Raw genomic sequence first — 27,427 nt, 5'->3', positions numbered from 1 at the left:
TAGACCAGGCCGGTCTTGAACTCAGAGATTTGCTTGCCTCTGCTTCCCAAGTGCTGGGATTAAAGGCACGTGCCACCATGACCAGTCAAAACGAATTCCTTTAGAAGAAGTTATATGAGACAAAATTACAAGACATGAAAATCTTTTATTTTCAAAAAGAGAATGTATTTTTACATAAATCTACAACAGAGTTCAACTGTAGAAAAAATAAACTATACTTGGGGAAACTGTGCTCAGCATGGCAAGCAAGCTCCCTCCCTTAGGAGAGGGCCCACACACCAGGCCACAGCTGGAAGGACCTCAACACCCCTCCAGAAACCCCACAGAAACATGGCCCACAACGCTGACCAGAACCCAGGCACATCTATCCAAAAGATGCCAGGGGCCCCAGAACCCTCATGTCAGTGACAAGCCACCCTCTTTAACTCCATGTGCACATCTCCCGAAAGGAGGGGACAGGAGTGTGCAGGAGGTACCTTTTCCAACCCCTTTTAGGATTCTTTTCTTGCCACCATGGAGTGGTCAACACATAGCTGTCAGGACCACAGGTTGAGGACAGGCCCTCAAACAGCCACAGACCTCTATGACCTGGCTTCATATGAATCTGTTGGCTAAACAGGCTGCTGGAGCCAGAGCAAGCCCAGAACCTCTCTGTAGCCCTGTTCAGTCCCTGTCTGTACAGAAGCCTCACCCATCCATCTGGACCAGAAACACCCATAGAACCTCTGCAATCTGTTCCATGTTAGGCCACCCTGGGTATGGCCAGGTGAAATTGTGAAAATGTTGTGCAGCTCTGAGTCTGGCCATCACCTCTTCCCAGTTCTGGTCACGCACGACACCAGAGGATCCATTTGAGGCAGGGGCTGAGAGAGGCTGGTGGGGTTAGAGGTCAAGGCAGGAGGCTGTACCTGCTGGAACAAGCACCACATTGAACCCCTCCCTCCTGCAAAGGTGACCCTGAGCCTCATGAAAAGCGGAGAGGACCAGAACCTCCCCTACATGATGCTTGTCCAAGATTTCCATTCTTTTTCAACTGAGAGGCTTCCTCTCAAAACACTCAGTGCCCACAGCAGCCAATGGGAAAGAAAAGGCATAGCAAGGACCATTTTCCCACAGACCTTTCCACCCCTGCTCTGGGGGTAACTTTCTAAAAACCAGGTGTGGATGAGCTCCCACCAGAGCTTAGGGCCACAGAGGGTTCAAGCCCACCTTTTATTACAGTGTATGTAGCTTACTGAGTGACACCAGTGACAAGGGGACACTGTGCAACCACTGAGAGGTCAGTGTTGACCTATGAACTCCAAAAATACAAAGGGACTTGACACAGACACAACTTACAATCTTTCTATGTTTCCAGAAAGTCCTAGAAACACACTGGGTACTATTATAGGCAGGGAACATGAACAAGCAGGCCAAGGCTGGAGGGAGGGAACGGGAGTGGGGCTGCAGGTCCTGCTCCAGTGTGTGCACTGGGCAATACAATACCAAAAAAATACAGAACAATTACTGGGGAAAATGATGAGTTGAACTCACTCTCGTAATAAAAAATTAAAAATTTGCTGCCTCTGAGCACAGACCAGAAACTCCCCAGGTAGGGACAGAATTGGCAAGAAATGTCACAGTGGCTATCAAGACTCGGTAGTGTGTACTCCCCTGACCCGACATCTTCAGAGAGGAGGTGCACCAGGCCTGTCACCCCAGCCTGGCCCCACACCTCTGTCCCACGTGTGTTTCTTGCCAATCCGGGCGGCTTCCTGAAGTCTCTTGTGGAGTCAGGACTTAGCAGTCACTCTTCCACAGTTTGATTGTTTTGTCATTCTCTAATGCTGCTGAGGCAATGATGTTCTCTGTCGGGTGGCAAGCCGTGGAAATCACAACATCTGGAAGAGAGTTAGTCAGGTGCTACTCCAGGGTAAGCAATGGCAGCACAGGCCTGGCTGGCCTCAGGAGTACAGGGAGCACCAGAGGGTTTAGGGGCAGTGCTCAGAATGCCAGGAACAGTAACAAGCTCCACCCACCCATATGACCCATCTCCAAATGACTGCCCACCTGTGTGACCTTGCAACTTCTGCACAATCTCCTTGGTCTGCAGATTCCAAATATACACCAGGTTATCTTCAGAACCGGACACGATCCACTGCAGTAGCACAGTAGGCAGCCAGTGAGGACAGGCAAGAACCAGGAAGTTATGTGCTGAGTAGGTAGCAACAGGCAAGCTGCCTGGTACCACTCTAACCCCTCATTCCCCCTACCTGGGGACGCGCCAAATGCCTCCCACACCACCCCTCAGTGAGTCTAAGTTTCTATCCAGTCACCACCTGCTCTTAGATCTTCAACCAGATTCAAGTGCAAGATACCATAGTTCCATCCAGAAGGGCATGTATGGGTTTGTTCCGTAGGCTCAGGAAAGCTTCATAAAGACATGAAGCCACCTGTGATGAGTGGCCTCTCAGGAGAGAGCAGGCAGGGGGATAAGCAGCTCAGCAGAAGACTCACCTTCCCACCTGTCACGGAGAAGTTGGCAAATATGCAGTATTTCTCATTCTTGTGGCCAGTATATGTCTTCAGGCACTGAAAAGGTGGGCGTACATTGTTAGCACCTGTGGTTCTCTTTCATTTCATAGGATTCCAACTACTAGGCACACACGTCTGACCAGTGCCTAAAAACTATGTAGACACATACAAGGGCAAAGCCCATAGACAGAGTAGCCATTAATAAGACACCACATATTTAAAGGGAGTTGTACCACACTTGCTTATGAGAAGACTCAGTCTTCTTTTGAAGGCTAACGATAGGCTCTTAGTCTCTCCCTTCAACTCCTGGGTCTGCTGCTGCACCACCCCTCAACCTGTTACCTGGGGCTGGCACGCGGAAGCCAGGCCAGCCGCGTGCCTGAAGCTCACCTTCCCCTTGCTGTAGTCCCAGAGCTTCAGTGTGCTGAAACAAAGAGTGGGAATGAGGGACAGCCCATTGTTAGCCATGCCTTGCCTCTGATGCCACCACTTCCCAACAACCATGGGTGTCAGGATAGAGGACCCTCAGTCCATCAGGCTTAGCCACTCCATGGCACACAAGAGCAAACACAAGGATCCTAGTACTTGTAATTCAGAGAAAGACTGAAGAGGTTGCTAGCTGTCTTCCCAAAACCAGGGGTTACCCACAAGCAGAATGTGGGAAAAAACCAGAAACATCCAGGACAAACTTCACAGGAAGCATCTTTTGCTCACTCATCCTTGGGACAGAGGTGCATGCTGATCATGGGGAGAAGTGGTAGGCTAACCAGGATAATGCCAATCAGGCACCTCTCAAAGGGATGAGCAGGCAAGGTTCCTTTAAGACCCTGTACAGTGTGTCAGCTTACATGAGCACCTAGAAGGGAGTCAGCTTGTGTAACAGTGCGATTCTGCTACACGAAGGTGCTCAGAGCCTGAGAACTGGCTTAATAACAAGTGTGAGGCCATAGGCTCCAGCCCTGCACTGAAAGGAAACACACCAAAAGTCAAGGAACTCGGAGGCCCAAGAAGGCCTTCAGAGGCCACCTGTCTTGCTTCACCTCTGTGTAGGAAATCTTTCCCATACTAGAACTATCTGGAGTGGACAGCATTTTTTTCAGCCCCTCAGCCCACACACAGTCCAGGGCCAGCACTAATGCCCAAATGTAAAACTCCTCAACTAGGCTACTAGAAGAGAGGAATCCCACCAATGAAGGCTGTAAGTACTCACTTGTCCAAAGTTGCAGCCAAGATGTATTTGCCATTTGGAGAGAACTTCACAAAGGACACTGGAGGATTGTCATCATCTACACAGAACAAAGACAGGCTGACTCTTGGCAGAGTAGAGAGGCAGGACAGCTCCCTGTCACCCATGTGGGAGGACATCTGTGTGAGGCCCCTGCCACCTGTGCTATTACCACTACTCCTGAAAGCCCTCCAAAAGCCTGACATTCCATCTCCCATCACCTTCCCTGGTCATTCACTTTCCTAAGTCTTCACCCCTGTGCCCTGCTACTATGAGGTTTCACCACATGTGAAAGGAGGCCCAAAGCTCCCCAGAAGAGCTGAACAATTGATCCCCCTGGAGAAAGCTGCCTGGCCTAGGGTGGTCCTATAGGCATATTCCCATTCTGAAGTTAAGCAAGCCCTCCTTCCATGATGGCCACACCTCTGCCTGCTGTAACTTAACCTCAGCATTCAGTGAGAGGTGGGGAGGCTGCAGCACTGCTGAGGAGCCAGGCCTCCTAGAAACTGCCCACATTAAAGCTATTTTCCAGGGAAAAACGATGCCATATCCTCTTTCACAGTGGGCCCTTGGGGATCTGCCCCAAGGCTAGGTGAGAAGAGTGTGTCCTGGGGCGGACCTGCCTGGCCAGCCAAGGAATTGTACCAGGCCCTGAGGTGTGCATACAAAGACTGGTGCACACTGACACACACATTACCACTAGAGGTTCGCTGGGGTCTCTGTTCCGTGGGACTGATCACATACACTGAAAGGGACATGACAGAGTGAGGCCAGTTGAGGTCACAGAAGGCCATTCAGTATCAGTCGACATAGAACAGTACCTGTGCTCCTTCCCCAGGATCTGAAACAGATCCCTGGTGAAATATCACTGACCTGTACTGATGAAACCTTAATGATAATCTTAATTTCTAGCCAAGTGGTGGTAACCCATGCCTTTAATCCCAGCCCTGGGGAGCCAGAGGCAGGGGATCTGAATTGGAGGCCAGCCTGATCTACAAATTGAGTTCCAGGACAGCTAGGGCTACACAAAACAAAAACAAACACTGTTTTTGAAATGCCAACCTTTCTAAAAGAAAATCAGTTTTTAAACCTGAAGAGACACAGAGAAAAGAAAGAGACCTCAGGCCAAATAGGCCTGCTTAGCTCAGTCTAGGGTTTACTGCCCATTGCCTGCCCAGATTTAAATCCTAGTCCTGCAACCTGGTTGTCCACCAACAGGCCACAGTTTAGCCAACAACTGATAGAAAACAAAGCATTCTACAAGTTTTAAGCCCCAGGGCTGATATGATAATACATGGGGAGATGCTTAGTCTTAATGCACTTGATTGCCATGTTTTATTGATGCTCTAGGAGGAAACCTGTCCTTTCCTAGATGGAGATTGAAGAGGGGGGGTGGATGGGAGAGAGGGACTGGGAGAAGGAGGGGGAGCTGCAGCCATTATGTCAAATAAATGAATAATAAAAAATAAATAGACAAAAATCAAAACAACAGCAAAACCACTAAGAGCTGGTGAGACGGCTCATGAATTTGTTGCACAGGCCTGACAAGCTGAGTTCAGAACTCACAGTAGAAGAGCTCTAACTCCTGAAAACTGTCCTCTGACCTCCTCACATGTGCTATGATATACACATACATTGTTGCATGATGTACTGGGGGTGGGGTAGGCATACAATACAGTTGGTTTAAAAAAAAAAAAAGTACAGAATTTGTTGGGCATAATAGTATTGCACACCTTTAATCCCAGAACTCCAGAAGCAGGTGGATCTCTATTGAGTTTAAGACCAGCTTGGTCTACAAAGCAAGTTCCAGGCCAGCCAGAGCTACACAGTTGAGACCCTGTGACAAAAATAAGACAAAACAAAAAACAAACAAACAAACAAACAAACAAAACCCCACAACCCCACAAAACCAAACAGAATTCAACTATTTCCAAGGACAACTGCTGAACTAATTTAAGTGAATGTAGTAACTCTGGCAATCCCCATCCTGTGTCAATCTCTTTGAGCTGCCTATGATAGCTTCACTGAACTGGATGTATACCTGCCTACTGCATATCATTCCAACTGTGCCTTCTGGCACCTGTTATATCCACACATCCATTATTTTAAAGCTCCTCAAGATTTAAACCACAGGAGGAAGTGCACAAGTCACATGCAAACGCTGCATCATTTCAAATAAGGGACCTGAGCATCTGAGGACCTTGGATTCCATAAAAGGTTCCTCTCTCACAGATACTGAGGGATGACTGGACCTGCTATACAGCTTTCCAGCTAGCTGACCTCTTTGCCTAAGATGCTACCCTGTGAACTGAGGACAACATCCCTGCCCACAGGGTAGCAGATGGTTACAAGTTGGTAACACAAGCACTAGATATGTGTTCTGGTAGCTGCTACATGATTAAAGGTCCTGGTAGAGAGGACTGGGAGTGACATGTACAGGCTTACTACCCGACATCTGCAACTGCTCTGAGAAATCAGGAAGCACCAAGGGTGGCTCCACACAGCAAGAAAAGCATAAAAGTCCTTATTATCCCAGGGTGAACTGTGCCCCCAAACTAGTGAAGCTCACCCAGAGCTACAGCAAGTTGCTGCTTTGGAGAGAACATCACACATTGATGATAGTAGTGGGGTGTGTTAAATGTGAAGTGAGCATGTCATTAAGCAGTTGAGTACAAAGAAACACAAGTGTGTATATGATATCTGCAAGTCAGAGAGATGTCAGGAGTCACTCTGCCCATGTTTGTTGCCTGGCCACCTAAACTCCAACTGAGAATGAGCTCTTGTCTTCTCTGCCAATACAGGCAATATCCTAGCAAGCTGGCAGGCCACAATGGCCACACTAGCCTAAGGTGGTAGCAACTCACCATATCAGCCTATCCACCTCCAAAGTCAGTCAGTCTGGCAAAAAAATGGCCTGCCAATCCTTCACATTGCTGACCTAAAAGTTCTAAACTCCAGCTGGGCCAAGTAACATGCTTCCAAAAACCCACCCACCCACCTGTGAGCTAAGATCTGTCCTACTCCTGACACTCTGCCCACCCTGTAGTATCCCAGTAGGTGAACATGTATCCCCAACTCCAGGGAGGAAGGGGCCAGGGACAAGCTGAGGCTGATGAACACAGGTGAAAAGTGTAGGGTCCTAAAGAGCTACATTATTCAACAATGAAAAACACTCCAAGGTCCCCATGTGAGCATGAGAGATGGAGGCGGAGGGGAGGGCTGGGGGTAGACAGGGACATGGAAGGTTCCACAGGAAGGAGGGTGGGACGGAAACACCACGAGTCTTCCAGAGTAAGGAAGCCCAGGACAGAAGGGAAAGGTGATTTCTTGAAAATAGATACTCTGTAAGGACCATCAGGACATGGCAGACCTGGGAAAGCCTGCCCTAACTCCCCCTCTACCCTACCCTCCCCCAGACAGAACCAAGCACTCACCAATGAGTGTCTTCAGACACTGGCCAGAAGCAGTGTCCCAGATGCGGCTGTCAATTAAGAACATCATATGTAAGAAAGCTGATTGCTGGTTAAGTGCTGTCACCAATCCCATAGCGCCACACTATACCCATAGCTTCAACAATTACTTTCTGTCTTTATGTGCACATATGGGTAGCATCACCTGTACTAGGATTGTCTCCCAACCTGGCATGAAGAATATCTGATCTCCAGGCAGGGTTACAGAGAAACCCTGTCTCCAAAAAGAAAAGAAACAAAACCCGTCTTTAAAAACCAAAACAAAATGAAGACGCCTGTCCTCTCTATATTCTCCTAATTTAAGGGCCACCAATGGCTGGTGTATCCCACAGAGGGCTGAGTTGTCACAAAATAAAGTCTGTAGCATTTTCTGGATATCCCCGTAAGTGTATGACAAGGAATGTGTTCAGAGATAACCATCCCAGAGAGGGTAGGTATGCCAGGCTTTGACACAGCTCTGTGACTTCTGCTAATAATCCACACTTCCTCAGCAAACTCCCAGATGCTGGGACACTGGCTCTTTGCTAGGCTGCTTCCCAAACAGGCCCCCATGCTCTCACTGCATCTGAAACCTAACCCAGGCCAGGCCCCATATCCCACACCCAAGGTGAGGCAATCAGGCTCTCCTCCCCCAACACCAGCCTCTCCACATCTGAGGGTTTCCACTCTTGAAACAAGCTAGTCTGATCCAGAAGTAACAGCCCTTTCTTCCTCTCTGCTCAATTTTCTAAATACATACCCAGTGACACTTGTCTGCAGGCTCTATTTTATTTTTTGATCCTCATGCCTCTATGACAAACATAAACTGCCATGACTGGACTCCTCTGTGGGTTTTTCTTTCATTTTTTTGGCAAAAGACTTATGTATACAGTGTTCTGTCTGTATGCTTGCAGACAAAAGGGCACCAGATCTCATTGCAGATGGTTATGAGGTACCGTGTGATTGCTGGGAATTGAATTCAGAACCTCTGGAAGAACAGCCAGTACTCTTAACCACTGAGCCATCTCTCTAGCCAGCCCCTCCCCCTCCCTTCCAGAACAGTTTCACTATGTAGCTCTAGCTGGCCTTGAACTCACAAAGATCTGCCTTCTCAGTGCTGGGTTTAAAGAACCAAAGGCATGCACCACCTGCTGACCTCTTTTAAATCCACTTTTGTAACAATAGTAAAAACACCCTAAGGGACTGAAATCCAACTACCTACTGGCACAGGGGCTCAGAGTGACTGATGGATTTTTGACTCCATCCTAAACTCCCCAGAATGTGTGCTCAGGCAGTCACATTCTCCACCTCTCCTATGAAAGCATCCTTCATCTATCTGGTTAACTCCAGGTGGGATGGGGGGGGGGGGCAGTCACCTTAAACCCTGGCAAATGCATAATATCCTCACACCTCAGACAGCAGGTGCTGAGGTCCCAGAGAGGCTGGACAATACAGCTGACTCAGAAGGGGGAACCCTGATCTGTCACTTCCTGGCTGAGAGACAACTGGAATGTATTTATGCTTACCTACACTTCCCAAGTGACAAGTGAGGATGGCAGGAATTAGATGCAGCAAGGGAAGAAGGACCACATAAGTGGCTTTCTAGTTTTTAAAATGTTTTCAATTTTGAGTGCCTGCATTTGAGTCCCAGAGCTACAAAATGAGAACCTGTCTCTAATAAACTAATTGGTTAATTAATTTTAAGATCCCAACAGCACTTTCAGACTCTGAATCACTTCCTCCAGCTCTCTTTAGGTGGTGGACTACAGAGCACATCTCCAGGGTTCACTTATGGAAAGAGGGCCAAGTGTAATGCACTGCTAGTGTTCCTGTCCTCTCTGAGCTTGGGGCACACACCTCTCTTGCTCATCTTTACTTCTGAGTCTTAAGTTTTAGCTCTTTACCTATCAAGCATGCCTTATATAACTGGTTCCCCCTTCTCTGCACTCCACTTTTTTCTGTCTTTCTCACAGGGTCTCACCATGCAGCCCTGGCTGTCTTCAAATCCTGAACCGTGCCAGCTTCTGCTCCCAGGGTGCTAGATAAGGGTGTGCCCCATCATCTTTTAGCTTCCCAAGCTCCTTCCTGCCAACTTCTTCAATAAACTGTTCCTAACTTCTTGGAAAGTTTCTTAAAGCCAAGTCTACACATGGTCTGAAGGTTCTAGGTCATTGTCTATACCACTGGCTGGTCAACATACTTGGGTGCCAGGAGGGAAAGACGTGGGGGGTGCAGGGGCTCTGTGCCCCGACTTTTCTCCAGCATCTTTGCCACCTGCTATTATTCTTTGTGGCAAACAGAATGATCTCAAATGGATTATGGCTTTTACTTTGGCACAGAGGGGTGTCTTTGTGCTATAGCACACCTAGGTGACCACAGCCCTAAATGCTATTACCACCTGGGTAGTCAGGTGCACCCTGCCAGGCAATAGCCAGGGCTCAGGTATTCATCTCCCATCAGCATATCCAGCCCCATGATGGGGCTGTGTGCTGGGTGCAGACTGGTGCAGCCAACCCACTCTTACAGACCTGTGGTCCTCCTGTTACCATCTCCCCAACCTGCCATGCTTTGGACTCATTCTGGAAAATTCAAGTTTGAAGTGTACTTCCACTAGAAGTCTCTTGGTGGCCACTCTGCCTATGACAGTGACAGCACAGTAACACACACCAGACTGGAACAACTGAAACAAGGTTTAATGGACTTATCTTTCTTTTGAAAGAACTGCCTTTTTGCTAAAGTTTGTGCCACCTCCAAAGAGAAAGAAAATGTTTAGCTCGTATCACTCAACACTGTAATGTGTGCCAAGTGGCTTTCCTAAGTCCCAGCCCAGCGCTGTTCAAAATGGCAAAGCTCTGGCTGAGCAAATGCAAGGCTTGGTTCTATCTGCAGCACCACAAAAAATAAGCAAAATTTAAGTCACCTATGTTAGGCCTAGATTTTACTCTCTGCCTTTTGGTCACTTCTGATTGGGGCACAAAAGTTTCTAGTTCCTTTGGTTCACTCCAGGCACTCTGCCCTGTCCTATCCTTCAAATCAATTCTTGGGGACTTTGTTGAACAGGTGTCAGTCACTTGATCAGCTAAAACACTTCATTTTTAGGTATCTGTAATTTTAGGTATATTTAAATACATCCAAGGTCTTTTTAACTGCAAAGCCAAGGATGGCCTTTAGTGAGGGTATCCAGCCAGCCCATCACCGCTGCCATACACCAACACCCGTGACTCACCTTGTTCTCTAATCAGCCTCTATTTCTGTTCAACACAGATCAACACAGTTATGATCTCCAAGTTAGGGTGCAACTAGCACTTAACTCATAAGCCTGTCTCTAGTGACCTGCACTCTCCCTTGTCTCCTAAAGAACCCTGAACACTTGTACCCAGCAGTCATGTCCACAACACCATACACTGCTAGAAGCTCTGTATGTAGACCACACCTCTGGTTTCTCCTCTCTTTCACACAATGAGATCTGGTGGTTCACCTGCCCAGAATTCATGGGATCTGTGGACTTACCCCAAGGATTCAGCCCCTTTACTCACTTCCTACAACTTTGAAAGGGCACACTCAGGGGGGTATGCAAAGACCTCACAGCTCTCACTCTGCCCTGGGTGGTCTTGCCTCTCAGCCACCATCTCTATCACACCTCTTTTCATAGGTTTTCATCCCCTGAACTATGTCCCACACACTATCAAGGTCCTGCAATCAGAGGGGGGGGCACAGGCTTATGGAAGGTGAGGCACGTGTCGCCTCTTTTTGCTGAACCACAGAGCTGGAACAACAGCACAGCAGGCCATAAACATTTGTTCAATACATGAAGAAGACTCTCACTTACCAGAGGCCATCATAGCTACTGGAAACAATCAATGATCCATCACGGTTAAAATGAACCTACAAATTAAAGGAGGAAAAGAAGCTGACTTCCTAATCAGTAACATGTGGCTCCGGATCCCAATGGCATCCTGAACCACAGAACTCAACACATACCTTCCCTTTTGGCACCTAACAAGTCCAATACAACTGGGGGGGGGGGCACATCCAAAAGTCTTTCCCCCACCAGCAATAGACACTCATTCATTAAACCTGAGTCTATGATCACTGGTACTCCACATCATTAGTGGGACAGATCAGCTATGAGACTCAGGCCACTGTGCAAACCTCACTGTGAGCCCCTGGTGCACGTGGGTAAACTCCAGGCCCTCTTGTAACTGACTTCAGTGTTTACTTTTTTTTTGTTATTTGAGACAGGATCTTGTGTAGCTGTAGTTGACTCTGAATTCACTATGTAGCTGTAGCTTTTATACCCTAATTTTCCTGCTTCTGCCAAAGGGCTGGGATTACAGGCATATAATACCATGTCCATGCTTACGCAATAGTGGTAATGGAACCCAAGAATTGGTACAGGTTGGGCAAACATTCTACCAACTAGACTACATCTCCAGCCCTGCTTAAATCTTAGCGCCAGGAGTTGAGTCTATCTCTGCAACTTCTATAACTTTCACTGAGTCTTTGGCAGGTGTGTTTGAAGACAAACTTTTTATAGATGAACTCTCAATGCATTGGTATGGTGACAAGCTTAAGAAATACTCCTACCACCAGGCGTTGGTGGTGCACACCTTTAATCCCAGCACTCAGGAGGCAGAGGCAGGCTGATCTCTGTGAGTTCAAGGCCAGCCTGGTTACAGTACTAGTTCCAGGACAACCTCCAAAGTACCAAAGTAATACAGAGAAACTCTAAGAACCCCCCCCCAAAAAAAAAAAAAAAAAAAAAAAAAAAAGAAAGAAAGAAAGAAAGAAAGAAAAAGAAAAGCTCCTACCTCAGCTCCCTATGGGCTAGGTTCACAGGCATTCACAAAAACTTACACACAATCTTCAAATTCCAGGGACTCTTGCCATCACAAACCTGATGGACTAAGCTGGACTCTATAGTATTTTCTACAGTTGGCAAATACATGCCTGATGCTGAACAGCCAGCCATTCAACCATAACTTCCAGCCACTGAAAAGTTCCTTCCTTAATTCAAAACAATCTAACTACCACATTAATCCCTACCTTTAATACCCAAAACAAATTCTTATTAAGACATTAGGGATAAGGAGTCCATATGGACACCTGACTTTTGATGCACATAATGTGCAGGTAGCAAACTCACATGGTACCATGACCCATCCTGGACCAATTAACTGGACTCTCTGCTAGAGGTGAGACACAGCAAATAATTTAGGGTCCCAAACATATAGTGAAAACACACAGGCCAAGGCTGTAGCTAGGGAGAGAGTATAGGAAGAGGCTTCAGTTAAGGTTGGGCCTAGATGTGAACTCTGAGGGGCATCCAAAGATTGGATGCCCCTTAACTAAGTCTCCAGTTCTAGTATCCTGTGAATGTGCAAAGGTGTGCCAACAGACCTCCTCTTTGACAGAAGTCCTAATAAAACTTTCTTTGAGGGGCCCTAAGTGGGTGCCGGGAACATAGATGTACATGGATACCCTATAGGCTTTTCTCAATTAGAAGGTAACACTAGACAGCAGTTAGGGAGTGCCACTATCACATGAGAAAGGGTGCGTATTTGTTTATTTATTTATTGGTTTTTGAAGCAGGTTTTCTCTGTGGCTTTGGAGGTTGGCCTGGAACTAGCTCATGTACACCAGGCTGGTCTCAAACTCAGAGATCCGCCTGCCTCTGCCTCCCAAGTGCTGGGATTAAAGGTGTGTGCCACCACCTGGTGAAGGGTGCGCATTTAAAGCTGAAGACCAGGACTGAGTATGGTGGCCTACATCTTTATTCCCAGCATCGGGAAGGCAGAAGCTAGCAGCTATCTGTGGGTTTGATGTCAGGTTGGTCTATACAGCAAGTTCTAGTCCAGCCCAAGCTACATACTGAGACCCTGTTTCTAAATTAATTAGTTGTTTTTAAAGGATGAGGAGGGTGGCACTGCAGAGATGGCTCAGTAGACAAGAACATTTGCTGCTCTTTTAGAAGACCCAGGTTTGGTTTGGCACAGCCACATATCGGTTCATAACCACCCTTAACTCCAGTTCAGAGGACCCAACGTTTTCTGACTTTCATGGGTACCAGGCACACACATGGTTCACATAAATGCAGTAGGGAACACTCATACACATAAAATTTTAAAAATCCACCCCCCCCCAAAAAAAAGGAAAAAAAAAAAAACCCAGAAGACTCCAGAAGGACAGAGTGAGTGCAGCTGACCCAGGGGCTATTGCTCTGTTGCCCTACGGAGTTCAACTGGCACATAGCTTCTATAGGAGACCTGATGGGAACCCTCTTCCTGCCTCAGTGTCCAGTAGCCATCCCTGACCCATATCTACATAGCCTCTCTTTGCTCACACCCCCTCAGTCAAACTCACTTTCTTAGTAGTGTTCAGTTAACCCTCTGTATGAAAACAAGTTCTACCTTACCGTGTCCTATGTAACCCCAGAGAGCAGCCAGCTAGCAAGTCAAGCTGGGTCTTTGTGACAACACTGGTTACAATAGCAGTGGCTGTAAACCAGGAAAGCTACATGCACACCAGGACTGTATGACATGGGTGGTCTTGCTGAGCCAAAGCCTTGCAAGGATAAAAGGCTTAAGACCCTAAACTAAGGGCTTTAGAAAGCAAATCCAGTCCAGCTAGACAACAGAGTGATGACACATGCTTCTTCTGCCATCAGGCAGCTAAGAAACATCCTGGTTCTACTGATACAGGAACCTTTGAGCCCTTCCTTTCTTAGGGACTGGAGAGTAAGCACAGGGTCTCAGGAATGCTAGGTGAATGCTCTACAATGGAGCGTTTGTCTCTCTGTTGCACTGGTTGGCACCTAAATGAGCCATTTCTATATTTGGCACAATTTGGGCTGGGAATACAGCTCAATGGTTGAATACTTGCCTACTGTGCACCAGTCCTGGGTTCAATACCCAGTAACCAGAAGAAAAAAAATTTTAAAAAAGTCAATAAACCAATCAGATATGATGGCATTCCCAGCCTTCTGAAGATAGAGGCAGGAGGGTCATTAAGGATAACAAGGTCATCCTCAGAAAGCCTACATTAGAACAGCTGGGGGGGGGGGAGATAATCATTAACATAATCACATGTACAATTTGACATTTGCCTCTTGTTTTGACACTGTGTGGCACTAGATCAGAGGACTCTGGCATCAACAGCTCACAGATGTCTTATGCCACCTGTGCTGGTTGGTTTTTGTCAACTTGACACAAACCTAGATGTATCTGGAAAGAGGGAATCTTAATTGAGATCACGCCTCCATTAAGACCAGACTGTAGAAAGTCTGCAGGGTGTTTTCTTCACTAATGGCCTGAAGTGAGGGATGCCACCTTTAGGTAGGTAATCCTAGTTTGTATAAAAAGCATATGACCAAGCCACAAGAGCAAGATAGTAAGCAAGCAATGTTCCTCCAAGGCCTCTGCTCCAGTTCCTGTATCCAGGTTCCTGCCCTAACTTCCTTTTATGATGGAACTGTGATATAAAGTATAAGATGAAATATACCCCCAGGCAGGGATGGGGCACACCTTTAATTCCAGCCCCCAGGAGGCAAAGTGTGATGTTTGAATGAAAGTAGCTCCCACAGGCTCACAGGGAGTGGCACTACTAGGAGGTGTGGCCTCATTGGAGGAAGTGTGCCACTGGGGGTGGACTTTTGAGGTTTCAAATGCTCAAGCCAAGCCTAGTGTTACTCTCTCCCAGCTGCCTGCCCATCCAGATAGAGTTCTCTGCTTCTTCTCAAGCACATCTGCTGCATGCTTCCATCTTTCCTGCCATGACGACAAACTTCTGAATTGTCAGCCAGCCCCAATTAAATGTTTTCCTTGTAAGAGTTGAATTGGTCATGGTGCCTCTTCACAGCAACAGAAACCCTAACTACAACACAGAGGTAGATAGACCTCTATGAGTTCAAGGCCAGTCTAGTCTACATAGTGAGTTCTAGGATAGCCAGGGCTATATAGAGAAACTCTGTCTCAAAATAACAAAAAATAAAAATAATCTTTTTCCCTCCTGTACTGGCTAGCTTTATGTCAACTTGACATAAGCTAGAATCTGAGAGGAGGGAACCTCAATTGAGAAAATGCCTCCATAACACTGAGCTGTAGGCAAGTCTGTAGGGCATTTTCTAGACCATTGTAAGTGGTACCATTCCTGGGCTGGTGGTCCTGGTTCTATAAGAAAGCAGGCTGAGCAAGCCTCGAAAAGCAAGCCAGTAAGCAGCACTCACTCTTCTATGACCTCTGCATCAGCTCCTGCCACCAGATTCCGGCCCTGCTTGAGTCCCTGTCCTGATTTCCTTCAATGGTGGACAAACAAAATAAACCCTTTCCTCCCTACTTGCTTTTGGTCATGGTGTTTCATTATAGCAAGAGTAACCCAAGCTCAGACACTCTCAGGTTGCTTTTGCTCACTGTTTTATCACAGCAACAGAAACCCTAGGATGACACCACACCCGCTAATTAAAGCTACACTACTCAAAATTCTCTTTACCAGTGTTTAGTGCCCATTGCATGGCTCCTGGTTGTCCAAACACACTCCTTAGACCACCCCCCCATCCTGTGAAAGTCCATTTTTGAACAGCTCCCCCTTGAAAATCCCAGGTCATCTACTTCTCAGCCATCAAAAGTTCCTCATGGTATTCCCTGCTGTATCCCTCATACTCACAATAGCACACAGAACCAAGAGAGGTCTTGGCCTCTTGTCATCTGGATGCTACACACAGGCAAGTAAGTTCCCATGTAGAGGAACTGCTGAGTACATATCAGCAAGACTTACAGCGGAGACTGGGTCTGAATGGGCAGGCAAAGTCTTGAGGCACTTCCCCGTCTTCACATCCCATATCCTCACACTTTCATCAAACTAAAGATGAGAGAGACAGTAGGTTAAAGTAACTACAGCAACAGAGGAGCAGCAATGGTGTGATCCCTGAGACCCAAACCCTGTCCCCACCCTGGCTAAGCCCACACCAAGCACTAATATGTGACACCGCACACATCGCCCCCGGAGGAGAGACCCACTCACTTACAGACCCTGAGACGATGAGGTTGGACTGGGGGTTGAAGTTGCAGCAGAAGACATAGTTACTGTGGCCCTTCAGGGTTTTCAAACACTTTCCCTAGAGAATAGCACACCAAGCTCTGTGATTCTCAGGGGCTATATCCCCAGAAACAAACCCTGGACTTCCCAGCATATGTGAAGACCTCCCCAAGACCAGCCATCCACTGTCACTTACAGAACTCACGTCCCATATCTTCAAAGTTTTATCATCAGAGGCAGACACAAGGAGGTTGGAATCTGATGACCAGGCTACATCAGATATTCCCTTGGGAAAGAAAAGCAGTTGGTTACCACCTTGTGGATCAAAAAGCAAATGATCAGTAAAAGACAAACCCTACCTATGCACCATGACCTCAGGAAATGTTCTGGCCAGTGTTAGCACAAGACATCTGGCCCAGAGCAAAAGGCCACTACTCTCAGCTCTGCCAGGCTTCCTGGACTCATTCACCTGTAGAGGCTTAAAATGCTTGCACCAAATATATAAGTAAGGTGTGATCGTGCAAACCTGATGCTGAAGCAGGATGATTGCAGTTCCAGACCAGCCTGGACTACATAGTAAGACCCTGCAACCATCAGCATTAAAAAGAGGCCTGACAAGCCAGGCTATGGTGGTAAACACCTGTAATTCCTGCACTCAGGATGCCTGATCTACAGAGTAAGCTCCAGGAGAGACAAGGCAATCAGTCACCTAGCTCAACAGCCAGTGCACCTCACAGGAAACCTACCAGCTTGTGACCAGATATGGTTTTCTCAAACTTTCCGTCATACGCTCCCCATATTTTAATGAGTTTATCAGCAGCTGAAAGAAATGAAAAGGACCTGGAGTTAGAAGAGGTTGAAGCTATTCCCATAAAACACAGGGCCTAGGTCACTCAGTGAACTAAATATGGACACAGGGAGCCACTCCACTCCACCCCCTCCCACCACTTCACTGTTGAGTGGCAATAGCAATATGAATAAGCAATTACATGCTGAATGCTAACACACCTATGGAAGCAGTAAGAAATAACAGTCAGTGCCCCTACCATTAACCAACCTTCCTCAGCTGAAGCTCAGCCAGCCTCTCCTCTCCAGCCAAGAACTGAAGGATACTCACATGAACTTGCTAGCCACTCCCCATTGGGGCTGAACTTCACAGAGGACACAGCTTTCGTGTGGCCAGCCAGGGTGAACTTCAGAGCATAGTTTGGTTTAACAGGTGTGGGCTGTGGGAGACAGTACAAATTAGCCAGAGGCAACTACCACCACCCAATGAACTCACTTGATGCCCAAATTGTAATTATTAGCTGGTTCCAAACTCATACACAAGAACTTACTACCACCTTATCTGATGTCACACTTCAAACTGTGACAATGTGAGCCTGTCACTCTCATCAAAGCCCCTCTAGAGTACCCACCTCAGCACACCAAGAATTTGTAAATTTTTTTTAGCCAACTAGGGTGGGGCATGTCTTTAAATTAATCCCAGCACATGAAGGGGAAAGGGAGACAGAAGCAGACATAACTATATGAGCTCAAGACTAGCCTCGTCTGCAAGTTGTGTTCCTCACCAGCCAGAAATATAGGAAGACTCTGCCTCAAAACAAACTTATTGTTAAACTCCACCCCCACTGTCTTAGGTCTGAGAATCTGATGGCACCTAGCATTTGGCTCTGTGTGACCACTGCTATGTAGTCAGAAACTGACACTGCCAGCATACCTCACTGGGCAGAGCAGCCTGGACTAATGAAATAACATCCCTGAGAATCTTTCCAGCCTATCTGCCACAGTGGTCCCTCTGGGACATACCTTGCTCTGTGTAGCTGATGAGGAAGGGGTAGGCTGTGCTCTTGCAGCCTCTGTCTCTGGCTTCTTCTCCTCCGTGGCCATGGCTCTGATGCCCACCGGGCAGGACACAGTGAAGGGGGAGTCACAGTGGAAGAGGCTGTCAGCTAAAGCGTACTCTAGAGTATGGGGCCTATAAACAAATCCTCTCTTTAAAAAAGGTTACTGGGAAGGGACCTGAGTTTGATTTCCACTCGTAAAACCATCCCTAAGTCCAGTTGAGAGCATCTGACGCCCTCTTCTGGCCTCTGTAGGGACTACATGCATGTGGTATGCAGACATACATGCAGGCAAAAGACAAAACAAAAACACACATAAAATAAATTTGGTCAGGTATGGTGGCACAGATCTTTATTTCAGCACTTGGGAGGCAGAGGCAGGTGATCTCTTGAGTTTGATGCCAGAATGGTCTATACAGAGTTCTAAGACAGTCAGGGCTACACAGAGAAACCCTGTCTCAAAATAACAAAAGGTTGTTGGGGCTGAGTATAATAACTGAGAGCATTCGCCTAACGCATAAGACCACCACCCCCAAGTATAAAAGCAATAATTCTCAATAAAAAGGGAATCCTGAAGCTAATAAAGTGTTCTAAGCTAAGGATCCTGTCACCCTGTGTCAGGGCTAAAGCTTCAAATGCTCTATGTAATGACCTGCCCTTGACCTCTTTGCAAGCTTAAGAAAAACTTGACCCTCAAGAAGGCTTCCACCCAGGCGTTGATGGCACACGCCTTTAATCCTAGCACTCAGGAGGCAGAGGCAGGTGGAGCTCTGTGAGTTCCAGACCAGCCTGATCTACAGAGCTAGTTCCAGGACAGCCTCCAAAGCTACACAGGGAAACCCTGTTTCAAAACCAAAAAAAAAAAAAAAAAAAAAAAAAAAAAAGCTTCCCACTGCAACTAGATGTGTACAGGCATGTGAGCTCTGCTTCAAAGAGCCTTGAACACAGTTTTTAATTAAAAAGGCTTTTTTGACTGAAATTGACAGGCCAAGTAACAGGAGGTGGACCTTCTGTGCAGAAGTTTGGGAGCTTACCCTAAAATGCACCCAAGGAAGCTGGGCGTTGGTGCTGTACACCTTTAATCCCAGCACTTAGGAGGCAGAGGCAGGGGGATCTCTATGAGTCTGTGGGCCAGCCTAGTCTACAGAGTGGAATTCCAGGACAACCCGCAATACAGAGAAACCCTGTCTCAAAAAAAAAAATAAAAAATAAAAAATAAAAACCGCATCCAAGAAATTTTAATCATGAAAACACAGGCTTTATGAACCCAGTGGTCACTACTTATCAGCTGCTCCCTGTGACCTCATGGGCTGCAGGTGCAAAGCTGCCTTCTAAAATAAGAGCTCACAGAGCTGAAGGACTCAGGGAATACGGTACTACAAAAGAGCTACAAGAGTAAACCAGAGTGTCCAATGCCTCTACAGGTTTCCTCCGGAGGAGCAACTAGAACACCAGTGAAACTGCAAACTACGTGCATGTTACAGTGCAAAGCAGAAATGCTGGTCATCGTGACAGTGCTTAGCCCAAAATGTATGTGCCTGCAACAGCTAATTCCACCACAGCAATAGGTTCATTACCTGGATAAACCACACAAAAGCACACCATGGGACTGGGAAATGAAGTAGTAGTCAAAGGAGAGCTACTGAGGCATGCTTGCAAATGTCACTGGCCGTGGATTCCTTGGTCATCAATGGGAGGAAGCAGGATGTAAATTCCAGCTTTGAGATTAAACCTGAAACCTCACAGACCCCATGTAAGACTAAGACAAATGAAGGGGACACACACACAGGTCTCAAAGTCTTCAATCCTGGAGGAATAACAGTTACAATGCCTACTACATAGGGCACAGGTGCAGCCAAGCTGTTTTACTTGCAGCCAGTTCTATCAAGGACATATCCTGTTGTTGCTCGAGCCCAAGTGCAAGGATTGGAGGGTAGGTGTCATAGACCTCGCCAAGGAACAAAGCTCTGGTGCCCAGGAAATGCCAGCTGCTTGGTGTTTTTAGCTTTGTGGGTTCAGGGTCTATAGCTACATACCTGGTATTCAAAAGCCTGTTTTAGCTTCTGGGTACAGTTGGTGTAACAGGCACAGAACAACCCACCGGGCCTGACCCAGAATCTTATTTTTTGTTTTTGTTTTTAGAGACAGGGTTTCTCTGTGTAGCTTTGGAGTCTGTCCATCCTGAAATTAGCTCTTGTAGACTAGGCTTGTTCTGCCTGCCTCTGCCTCCCAAGTGCTGGGATTAAAAGCGTGCACCACAAACATTCAATCAGATTATTCTTAATGTAAATTTGGCCACATCATGGATTCCCATAGCCACCACTTCTGTTAACCATACAGGTAGCAGTCCTTCTGAGGACGCTGAAGGGACAGAAATTCCTTTTCACAAAGCCTAGCAGATCTCCCCCAGTGAAAGGACAGGGCAACAGTGTAGGGCAGGTCTCTTGGGTGGGAAGGCTCTAGGAACTAAGCAGCTTCTTTTAGCTTATAAAGAGATTCACCTAGCAGTCAGTGGATGACCTTGGCAAAAAAGTGTGCATCAGCACCATCCCCACCCCGAATACCCCGAGGACAGGGTCTTTCTTCAAGATGCCAAATATTAACATATAAAAGAATCACGATTTGGCCCACATTTGGGGATCTGAGTTCAAGATCAGCCTCGTGTAAGGAGCAAGTTCCAGAACAGCCAAGGCTACAGAGAAACCCTGTCTTCGAGGAAGAAAACAAAACACCGTTAGCCAGTCTGCCTCATAACAATCCGGAAGCTGGAGACTCAGGAGTTCAAAGTAGTTAAAAAGAGATGCCAGAATCTACATGGGTCTGTCTGAAAAGAAATCACCAATTTCCTATTCTACTGGGCGTAATTCTAGACAGAGCGTCCAGGTGTGCAGATTTAAAGCCTACAGAAAAGCAGGATGCAGGAGGACACCTCTGAGAGGTAGGTATGTTAAACAGGATACTCCGCAGGTGGTATGTGGCTGGCGTCCACAGCCCACTGAGGAGGTGGTCAACTGACAGTCACAACCAGCTTTATACTAGAGTGAACCTGACCATGAGAGGGCAGCCGCCCCTACTCTCTCTCCAATCGAATGCAGATTCCTGGATGCCACCCCAGACACTGAGTGCACAAGTGTGGAGAGACAGAATATTTCGTTCACTCAGGTGATTTCAGTTGACCAACCCAAAGAGCTCCAACCCATCCTCTTTGGGTTCCTGGATATCTTGGTCCTAGTAGTAGCCTTGGCTTCACACCACTGTGCTCGTCTTCCTGGTTGACCCAGACAATGCTTACAAACCCCCTGACTCTATAGAGTTTGGCCTAGTCAGGTAGAAACTTGCACCGGAACTCAGGTGAAGGATGTGCTGGCAACTGGCAACATAAGAGAGGCGCCAAGTGGTCAAGGAAACCTAGGAGATACTGGCTGCGTGAAAGACTGTGAATCCCACCGCCAAGGACACCAGCCCGAGGTGGGCTTCCAGGAGCTCGCACGACTAGGGGTCTGGGGGCGCAGCGGGGAGTGCCATGGGAGGAGCGGGCCATGACGACCACAAGGGGCGGTGGGGTCGGGGAGCGGCCGCACAGGCGGCGCCGGGCCCGGCCCGAGGCCCGTGGAACACGTGCGGCGCTGTAGATCCCGGAGCCTGCTATCCCTCGTGGCCGCCGCCTGTCTCGCGCCCAAAGAGCCGGGTCAGCCTCTTACCTGCCGGGGCCGCGGCGGCGGGGCCGGGCGCTCTGGCGTCGCGTCGGCTGGCCCTGCGCGCGAGAGCAGACGAGCTCCTAAACTAGGCGGCAGCGGCGCGGTAGGCGGGCGGGAGTACGCGTGCGCGAGGGGGCGGGGCAACGGGCGGCGACGAGGGTCAGAAAAATTAGAGGAGGAGGAGTGCCTTAAAGGGGCCGCCTGCGGCTCTCGCTTCCTGCTTGACCGCTGGGATTCGTTAGTTGCAGATCGTGGTGTCTGCAGTGAAAAATGGGACAGAATGTGCTTTTGTGATTCTCCTGCTGTCCTATGCTGTGTCGCCACGCTGATGATTACAGCTTGGCCGCCCTGGCCTGTGCCTGCGCTGGGGTCTTGGGAACCCTCGCAGTGCCGCTGGTGGAGGTCCACGAGGTCCGGAAGTCCGGATCTCCTGCGGCCTCCCCAGCCTACTTCAGGGCGGGGGCTTCCTGCTACTGCAAACGCAAACCACAGCTCAAGTTGGACATACTTAACTCTCCTCTGAGCTAGGCAACAAGGAGGCTGTTCTGTGCAGCCCCATACTCAGAAAAGGATCTTAGAAACTATCACGGCAAGGCCGGGCGGTAGTGGCACACTCCTTTAATCCCAGCAGAGGATCTCTGTGAGTTCGAGATCAGCCTGGTCTCTTGTAATTCCAGGACAGGCTCCAAAGCTACACAGGAAGAGAAGGAAAGGATAGAAAGGAAGGGAGGAAAGACTAAAGGCAATTGTCCCTAACACAGGACTCCAGGTCCTCATGCTTCTGGAATCTCCGAATCATTCAGTTGCTCTTTAGCGTAGGTGCCCAGAGCTCACATTCCAGTCAGCTGCAGCAGAAGCTCATTTTAAAGTCTCTATTGCTGCACCTTCACCTTGCTATCTAACACATGGTCTTAGGATCTTAGAGGTAGCCTTGGCCTATGCAGCTTCTTATCTCCCAACGTGGGGATATCAAATAACATAGGAACCTGTGCAAAGGGACTAGCCTTTGGAGCTGAGAATGTGTTCCCATAGCAATGGAAGTAAGAGGATACTGGCAATTGGCCTAGAATCCCCTTCCAAAGAGGACACAGAAACAGCTCATGTAGAACTGTGTGCCTAACAGGCCTGATCCCTATGTTAGGAGCCTGGATGGAGCAGGGTGGGAAGAACAGCTTCTCCTGGATCTGCCTAGCTTCCCTCTGCCTCAGGTAGGCTCTACTTGATGTAGCATTTCCCAAATTCCAGCCAGAGGAACTGCTAAAATGCAGGTCTGCCTTGGGGTGTAGGTCAGTTGTTGCAGTGCATGCAGAATGCAAGAAGCCGTGGGTTCGATCCCCAACAATCGTAAACCAAGTGTGGCTGCACAAGCACTAAGGAGTTAGAGGCAGAAGGATCAGAACTTTGAAAAGATCATCCTTAGCTACATACTCAATCAAGACCAGCCTGGGAGGCCCCAAGGATAAGGTGTCCTGACCAGAACCCTCAGATTTCCAACTTTCTTTTTCTTTTTCTTTCTGTTTTTTTTTTTGTTTGTTTGTTTGTTTGTTTTGGTTTTTGTTTTTTTTGGTAGTAGTTTTTGTTTGTTTGTTTTTCGAGACAGGGTTTCTCTGTATTGTTTTGGAGCCTGTCCTGGAACTCACTCTGTAGACCAGGCTGGCCTCGAACTCAGAGATCCACCTGTGTCTGCCTCCCAATTGCTGGGATTAATGGTATTCACCACCAAGGCCCAGCTCAGATTTCCAACTTTCACTCAGTGGATTTGAATGCCTTCTTCTCAAAGGAAACAGCCTTCTGGTTTAAGTGAGGAAATTCATCATTGTTGTCATAGCACAAACGGTGAAACCAAGTAACACAGAGGAAACACTGAAGGAAGACCTCAGGCTCAGATAGTACATAAGAGCAAAAGCTTTAATTACTTTACCAGCATGTGTGAGGCCGTTCACCTGTACAAAATGGCAGTAACCCCAATAGGAGCATGCAGCCCTTTTTTAAGTACAGCTAGGACAGTTAGGTCACCTCAAACATAATTGGTTAAATAAGCAGCATTACATCAGTACACTTTTTTGTTTTGTTTTTTCCAGACAGGGTTTCTCTGTGTATGTAGCTTTGGAGTCTGTCCTAGAAGTAGCTCTTGCAGACTAGGCTGGTTTCAAACTCACAGAGATCTGCCTGCTTCTGCCTCCTGAGTGCTAGGATTAAAGGCGTGTGCCACCACTGCCCAGCTTTATTTTTTCTTTTTATGTGCTGGAATATGTACCTGCATGAGTTATATGTACCACACATCTGCAAGAGCCAACAGAGGCCAGAAGAGGGTGATGGATCCCCTGGAATTAGAGTCACATGTTGTTTCTAACCTGAAATGTGGATGCTGGGGGTAGAACCAGTTCTTCTACAAGAGCACAAAATGTTCCTAACTGCTGAGTCATCTCCTTAGTCCCCTAGCAATTCTTATAAATACATATCTAGAAAATTCCTCTCCTCTCCCACTTAAAGCTCTCATATCAGCCAAGCAAACTTCCAACAGCCAGCATCCACTTGGACTTGCCATCTGGATCCCCAGGTAATTGAGTGTTGCAGCTCTGTGTCCACAGCTACTAGTTCCTTCTGCCCAGGAAGATCTTTCATTGCAGTGTCCCCTGGGCCTGTCTGAGGTGGATCAGAATTCTTCACAGCAGTCTTGGCAGCTGACAAGGGAAAGAAGATAGAGGGGTAACATCTATCAAATACTGAATACTATCCCCCTCCTAAATAGATGGATGGGTGAGTGTATGAATGGATGGATATCTAGACAGATGATTATGTGGATGGGTGTAGGTATGCCCTAGATAGATGGGCAGATAAGTGTCTAGATGGATGGGTCAATGGATGGATGGGAAGATGGATGAGTGGGTATCTGGTAAGTAAATAGACTAATATATGGGGACTATGTAGAGGTAGGTGAGTGAGTGGGTATAGAGGACACAAGGTTCTTGTATTCACAGATAAGATCTAAGGAAACTAGGAATTTTGAACATGCAGGGGTATCTTCTTTATGGAAGAAATAAAATTCCTGCTTTCCACCCAGAAAGCTGGGAGTGAACGTTGTTAATGACCTGGTGATCTTTGCTATTTATAGTGCCAGATCCAAATGTTTATCACAGACTCTCCCTTCCTAGAGCTTTATCTTTAGCTCTTACTTACTAGAAGCCATCCTTAGGTGAGATGCCACAAGCACTTTATAGCCCGCTGACCTCTATCTCAATCAGAGACCACACCAGATCCCAGGCCTTTAAGCTACAGCAACCTACCTTAAAGGTTACTTGTACTTTGCAAAGGAGTTTCTATGTAGCCATGCCTTAAGCTTTATTGTGCATCTGGAATTGCAGTGATTGTTGCCTAAAAAACTTTTTTCCAAATTGTGCTGAGTTTAAATATGCTAACATCCAGGCAGTGATGACATGCCTTTAATCCCAGCACTTGGAAGGCAGAGGCAAGTGGATCTCTATGATTTTGAAGCCAGCCTGATATACAGAGAAAGCCTGTCTTGGAAAACCAAGAACAAACAAACAAATTTGTGAGTTTGAGGCTAGCCTAGTCTACAGAATGAGTTCCAGCACAGGCTCCAAAGCAATATAGAGAAATCCCATCTAGAAAAACATAAACAAACAAACATGCTTAGAATAAACTGCCTGACATCAGACTCCTAAAGTTTGCTCCAGATAAACAAAGCCAGACTGAACCAAGTTTTTAATTCTCAGGGAAATGTGGTTCATTTCCCTGCGTGCTGTGACCCTTGCAGGTAGGTGGGGAAGAAGTAGGTGGATGGGTAGATGGGTAAGTGGTAAACTGGCTGTCCAAGGAAGAGAGCATCCCAAGTGAACAGGCATAGAGCAGAGGAGTCCAGTTGTGGCAGAACTAAAATTAAAACGATCACCTCCTATAGGAGGACTTAAATTTTTAGAGAAACCTCATTTTGTTGCCTAGTGAAGACTATTTCCTTAGCAACAGTGGGACCACCCAACTCAGAGAGGATATGCTGTGCAGGCTAAGGAGTCTAGTGGTGGGAATGCTGTGCTCTGCAACAGGGGCAGAAGAACCTCTGGCCCTTTAACTGAGTCTAGAGCTTTGAGGCAGGATAGATTCCGATGGATGGCAGTTGAAGAGGGCGGGTCTGGAAACCGAGGGACCCTAGGTCCCAGGGGTTCCAGGAGCTGCCCCCACCCCCAGATTCCCTAACTGGACAGCAGGCTCTACTCATTCCAGGAGCTATAACCCTTGTCAGAAGAACCTGATGCTGAGTACCAGCCCAGGTAGGCAAAGACTGGGTTGTTTTGATGTGTGTGTGAATTCTTTTCCCTGGCAACTCTCTGGGGACAGCTGGCCGGTTTGGGGGGGGGGGGCTGTAATACCATCTCGGATACTTCTGTCCTTAGCGCCTCCATGCCAAATGCTTTGCTGTTCCTTGAGTTCTGTGTGCCCAAAGCCAGCAGCTCTGCCCTGCCTCCCTCAGGTTGGTTGACACCTCATGTGTTCAGATAACAGTGATGGGAGGGACAAAGCACAGCTCCATCCTGTCACTTCCAGTTGCCCCGAAGCATTTCCCTTGATCTTTTAGGGAACTCTAATTAGATAAAAACCAGATTCTTGGCTTCTACATGAAAAATACTTTCTGAACTAGTTGATATGAAACAGAGTCAGGGTTTATTGAAGATATTTGAAAATAAATTTTAGCCGGGTGGTGGTGGCACACACTGAGTGATCCCAGCACCCAGGAGGCAGAGGCAGGCGGATCTCTGTGAGTTCGAGACCAGCCTGGTCTACAAGAGCTAGTTCCAGGACAGCCTCCAAAACCACAGAGAAACCCCATCTCAAAAAAACAAAACACAAACAAACCAAAAAAAAAAAAAAAAAAAAGAAAGAAAGAAAGAAAGAAAAAGAAAAAGAAAGAAAAGAAATTTTAATCAGAAGGATTAGAAGAAAGAAAGACAGGATTTCAGAAAGAAAGAAGGACCTACCCAGGAGCCTGCATGGGCTTCCATTAAAGTCATACTTTATTGCCAGGTGGTGGTGGCATACTCCTCCGATCCTAGTACTCAGGAGGCAGAGGCAGGCAGATCTCTGTGATCCAGGACCAGCCTGGTCTACAGAGCAAGTTTCAGGACAATCAGAGAAACCCTGTCTCAAAAAAACAAAACAAAAAGTCATATTTTATTGTTTTTGCAATACTTATATACAGGATTTAGGTGAGGATCTAGGAGAGTATTTTCTAAGAATGGCTAAGAAAACTAAATGAAACTACAGGTGGTTCCTGGAGGGCACCTAATAGGATCACAGTCAATAGAGTTAAAAAAACAAAAAACTTAGTGGAGGGGCTCAGAGGTTAAGAACATACACCACTCTTGCAGAGGACCCAAGTCTATTCTTGTTAGTAGGTGTATAACTGTATGTAACTCCAGCTTCAGGGGATCCAGCACTTCTGGCCTCAGCAGGCCCATGCACTCATGCACATACACACACATACACATGAGTGAAATAATAAAACTTTATCTTTAGCCAGGTGCGATGGTACACACCTTTAGTCCCAGCAATTTGGAGTCAAAAGAAGATGGATCTATAAGAGTTTGAGGCCAGCTTTGGTCTACTTATCGAGTTCTAGGCCAGCCAAAGCTATATAGTGAGACCATG

At 47.2% G+C, this 27,427-nt stretch overlaps 2 protein-coding genes across 6 annotated transcripts in view; one reads left to right on the top strand and one right to left on the bottom strand.

Moving 5' to 3' along the window:
• Window positions 1-125: 125 nt before the first annotated feature.
• Wdr5 (WD repeat domain 5) lies at window positions 126-21,920 on the bottom strand. 4 transcript variants are annotated; one of them, XM_051184955.1, is made up of 14 exons: window positions 21,767-21,920; window positions 18,031-18,115; window positions 17,339-17,447; window positions 16,968-17,041; window positions 16,418-16,507; window positions 16,211-16,300; window positions 15,961-16,044; window positions 11,018-11,073; window positions 7,174-7,220; window positions 3,725-3,800; window positions 2,905-2,938; window positions 2,497-2,571; window positions 2,050-2,137; window positions 126-1,880 (listed from the first exon to the last, which is right to left on the bottom strand). In XM_051184955.1, exons 2-14 carry the CDS (start codon window positions 18,109-18,111, stop codon window positions 1,780-1,782), a joined length of 1,005 nt encoding a protein of 334 aa, XP_051040912.1. In that variant the 5' UTR covers window positions 18,112-18,115; window positions 21,767-21,920; the 3' UTR covers window positions 126-1,779. The 4 variants fall into 4 exon arrangements, with proteins under 4 accessions (XP_051040912.1, XP_051040910.1, XP_051040911.1 ...); XM_051184953.1 differs by having other exon boundaries at window positions 18,031-18,199; window positions 21,767-21,914; XM_051184954.1 differs by having other exon boundaries at window positions 18,031-18,173; window positions 21,767-21,883.
• A 3,978-nt stretch (window positions 21,921-25,898) lies between these two features.
• Window positions 25,899-27,427, top strand: part of Brd3 (bromodomain containing 3) — a 51,670-nt gene continuing 50,141 nt past the window's right edge. Inside the window, exon 1 of one of the 2 annotated variants that reach the window (XM_051184935.1) lies at window positions 25,899-26,052. The gene's annotated coding sequence lies outside the window, so the exon portion shown is untranslated. The remainder of the gene's footprint in view (window positions 26,053-27,427) is intronic. The other variant, XM_051184936.1, reaches the window with a different exon arrangement.

Source organism: Phodopus roborovskii, unplaced genomic scaffold (genome assembly GCF_943737965.1).
Source record: "Phodopus roborovskii unplaced genomic scaffold, PHOROB, whole genome shotgun sequence".
Lineage (NCBI taxonomy): Eukaryota > Metazoa > Chordata > Mammalia > Rodentia > Cricetidae > Phodopus > Phodopus roborovskii.
Note: the sequence above shows the minus strand (reverse complement) of the source record. Positions and strands in the feature narration are given on the sequence as shown.

Coding starts and splice junctions, on each gene's coding strand:
- Wdr5 (XM_051184955.1), bottom strand. CDS start 18,111: ATGGCCACGGAGGAGAAGAAGCCAGAGACAGAGGCTGCAAGAGCACAG. Junction 17,448..18,030: donor CATCAGCTACACAGAGCAAG/GTATGTCCCAGA, acceptor TGTCTCCCACAG/CCCACACCTGTTAAACCAAA. Junction 3,801..7,173: donor GTGTCTGAAGACACTCATTG/GTGAGTGCTTGG, acceptor TGTTCTGTGTAG/ATGATGACAATCCTCCAGTG.